General features: G+C 28.4%; 1 protein-coding gene across 2 annotated transcripts in view; it reads right to left on the reverse strand.

Annotated features, from left to right (window-relative positions):
- Positions 1 to 3,936, reverse strand: part of LOC107446022 (uncharacterized) — a 26,314-nt gene that overhangs the window by 18,550 nt on the left and 3,828 nt on the right. The window contains exon 3 of one of the 2 annotated variants that reach the window (XM_071184336.1): positions 461 to 602. The exons of the other annotated variant lie outside the window; for it this stretch is intronic. Coding sequence (XP_071040437.1) covers positions 461 to 602 — 142 coding nt within the window. The remainder of the gene's footprint in view (positions 1 to 460; positions 603 to 3,936) is intronic. 2 annotated transcript variants of the gene reach the window in all.

A 3,936-nucleotide genomic window follows, 5' to 3' on the forward strand; every position in this document is an offset into this window, starting at 1 on the left:
TATATGTTTATTCAGAGAAAGTACGTTTTTGTGTCTGATTTCGTAACTTAATTAATAGTTAGCACTAATTAATTAGCATATTTGAGGTCACCCCCAGGAACCATTAAGATTGACACTTAGTTCGTGAAAATCGGATCATTAGAACGAAAGTTATTCAGGGTGATATCTTTTTTTTTTTGCCGACTGTACAATTTCGCTATTCATCTGCCTCAAATTATGCCATAAACTAAAACAAATTATGCCATAAATGCCATAAACTAAATTAGTAATCTGCAGTTACTCTTAAAATTTGTTTTAAATGTTTGAACTCAGTGTTTTCCGGAATTATTATTCTATATAACTCAATAATTGTCACGTTGTATAACCTAATGGGTAGGTACATTTTAATAAACCTTAACTTTTGAATGCCTTTACTCAGTTTAATAGTTTTTGTAAAAATGCAAAAGTTGACATGACTTACAGGCAATTTCCAGAAATCGGGAGTTGTTTTGTGTTCTATAAGGGTTCGAATGAGGTTCTGAAAATGTCTGCAGATTCCTTCTGTGGTGTCTCTCTGGTAGAGGGTGAGCATCACTACTGGAAGACTACTCCTTGGACAGGGCCTGAAAAAAATCCATGCATAATATTCACATATTTCATATACACTTTCTTTCTTTCTTTCCTTTCAGACGCGGATACGTACCTAGGTTAGTAAAACCCTTACCAGTATAATCCGCGTCTGGCCACTATTCCAACCAACCTCAACCCAGGGAACGTGTTTGATCAGTGGCAATTATTTAAAATTTCAAAAGAAAGGAGGTAACAATTTTGTTTACATGTATACAGAAATAATCATTTTAATTTAGTTTAAACAATAATTTTTTTATGAGTAAATATGACATAAAAAGTGACAATAAAGGAATTTTGAAAAGTAAATTATTAAATAAAAGGTTAATAAAAAAAATTTTTTTTTTTAAGTTCTCCATTGAAATTTTGATATCCAGGTATTAAATAATAAAAGAAAGTAATTAAAATGTTATCATAATAAATAAAAAATTGAATAGAAAAAGATATATTCAATACTTACAACATATAAGTAAGCATTCCAAAATACACATTAATTTTTTTTTATATTTAAAATTTTAGAATATTATTATTATCAGGAAGAAAATTCTTTACTAATAATAATCTGGTTTTAAGTGTATTGTTAGTTATGAAATGTTTTTATTTCTTATACACTATTCACTTTTACAATATTCATTTAGAGAGCCACGATTTCTCAGCGGATAGAGCATGTGTCGCGATGGCTTAGGGGATAGAGCATTCGCCCTCCAATGACGTGAACCGGGTTACGAATTCTGCATCTGACTCGTACCGACCACAGTGCTGCCGTAAAATATCCTCAGCGGTATGATCATGGGTTAAAGTCTCCTTGCCTCCAGGCTAACCGTGGGAGATTCTCTTGGTCTTCGTCTACATGTAGCGCAAAGGCGGGTTAGTTCCCTCAGAAAGTCCTTCACGAAAGGAAATTTTTCCCTGTACTGGATCCTGAAGATGCCTTGTCTTCTGGATTGGGCTCAAAATTACAAGGCTACGTAGTTGAACATTAGTAGTCATAAACCCAAAAATTGGGTCAGATTGAATTAGTATAGATCGGTCGCAGTAACAAGTACCATAATAAAGAGAAGGATAAAAAAAGGGATTTTTAAGTTGATATTTTGATTACCGAGTTAGACATTTGTTCTCAAATATGTAAAAAATATTTAAATAGTTTCTATATGCCTAAAAATAAAAAGAGCAGATTCAATTTTTTTTGTCTTAGAATTAATAAATAAAAAATACACAGATTACTTTAAAAGTTAATAATAAATACACAGATTTCTTTTAACAGTTGTTAAAAGATTTTTTTTTAAAGAACACCTCTTTATCATTCAATCTTAGAACAATTCACTATCTATGCTAAAAAAAAATTCAAAAAAACCAACAGGAAATCTTTCTATCCTCCTCTGATGTCATAGCAGAACGTGACTATTTTTTTCCAGACTTTTTTTTTTTTAAATCATTATTTTATTGAATTAGGCATAATGAGCCTTTAGGGAATTTAAACATCTTAATTTCAGATAACAAATTAGTGATCTGATGCATTGTACTCCAAAAGCAGAATAACTACCGCATGCAAACGAATTTTTCGTTATCGAAAACAAATAATTTTATTAAAAAATAAGTCGAATATGATGTAAAAAAAAAAAAAAATCTAAACCAATACAAACGAATCTTCTACCGGATGTTGAAAGAAGCTCTACAAATGCTGCTCCCTTATAGGAATAATATAATTTTGAAAAACATAACACTAATAGAGTAGTTAATGAATCTTTTTGAATTAAATAGACGGATAAAAACATCAATCGCGTTAGGCCTACAATTCTTAAGAAGAAAATTCTTTTTGCTTGTCTGTAAAAGTGTTTTTCTGCATAAATTGTTATTTTGCAGGAAAGTAACAATACAGCACCTTTTTCTAGCTACATTTCTGATGCATTACGCGAAAATTCGAAACCAAAACAACACTTTTATTAAATTTTCAACAAATTTTAATGAACGCTGTTGTGTATGGCATTTTTTTTTCTTAATTTTAAAATGTTATCGAAAATTTAGTAAGCTTTAAAAATGCATTGATTCCGATAATTTTTAAAGTTCATATTAAGTTTAATTAAATGCTAATTTTTAGTTTTAATATTAAATTTTTAGTTTCAGTATTAAATTTTTAGTTTAAATATTACTTTTCGCTTGAAATTTAATTTTTTCTTATATTAAGTGCTAATTTAAAATTAATTTTAAATTTTTTAAACATAAATAAAATTTGCATTAACTAATTTTTGAGTCATTTTTTAAAACAAGTCAAATAATTTTCATGTAATTCATTTCATTCAACAGACAATTTTATTAAAAAAATTATTGATTTATTTTTTTAAATCAATTGTTCAATGTATATAAAATGTATGTGAAAATGCCATTATTATAAAGAAGTGCAGTCAAAATCAATCATATCTTTTAACTATTACGAAAGTGTACTTTAGTTGTATTTCAATTGCAAATTAAAAGTTCATTTGAGGTTACATTAATTAAAAAATTTTTATTTAGCAAAATGAAACAAAAATAACAATAATCAAATCCAAACTATTTTATAGCTTTTCGAGATATTATTTGAGAAAAAATGTCAGTTTTTTGCAAAGAGGTGACCATTAATGGTGAGAAATAAATTGTGTAGTATTGAGTTCCTTAAGCATAGATTTCGAATACAAGCCTACAGTTTTGAATACAATGTCTCAGTGTAAACCCGAAATTACGAAAACAAAATTTATCGTCAAAAAATTACAATACTCCCATTTTCTTCAGAACTCAAAGCTTAAAATAGAGCTGTTTATACCTCAGAAAAGAGAAAAAACTTTCGGTAGAACCATTTAAAATCTAACATGCTTTAGAGAGAAATAGAAGGCCCTGGCAAACCAGGACTTATAAAAAATTATATCGTACATACGAGGTAGTTTTTTTTCAAACCGTTAATAATTTTTTCTTGTGAAAGCACGCTACATTTGCGGTGGTTTTATTTCTAGTTTTTTCTCTTTTACGTAGTACGAACAGCTCGAGCTTAAATTTTTTCACTAGCTACGGTTTAATTAGAATCATTTTTAAAATCGTAAAAAAAAGTGATATAAACCAGTTTAGCATATTCAATTTTTAAGCGCAATTACAGTGTAAAAGAAATTTCGATTTTATATAGTAGTAAATTTAATCTTTTTTAAAGCTAAAACTTCAAATTTGTTCAAGAGTGTAATAAACGACGAGAACAACAACTCATTGACAAAAGAAGGCCTTGACACGGAACAATTTAGTAGTTGTAGTAGTAGTAGTAGTAGTATATATATATATATATATATCTCAAATTATGCCATAAACTAA

Source organism: Parasteatoda tepidariorum, chromosome 8 (assembly GCF_043381705.1).
Source record: "Parasteatoda tepidariorum isolate YZ-2023 chromosome 8, CAS_Ptep_4.0, whole genome shotgun sequence".
Classification (NCBI taxonomy): domain Eukaryota; kingdom Metazoa; phylum Arthropoda; class Arachnida; order Araneae; family Theridiidae; genus Parasteatoda; species Parasteatoda tepidariorum.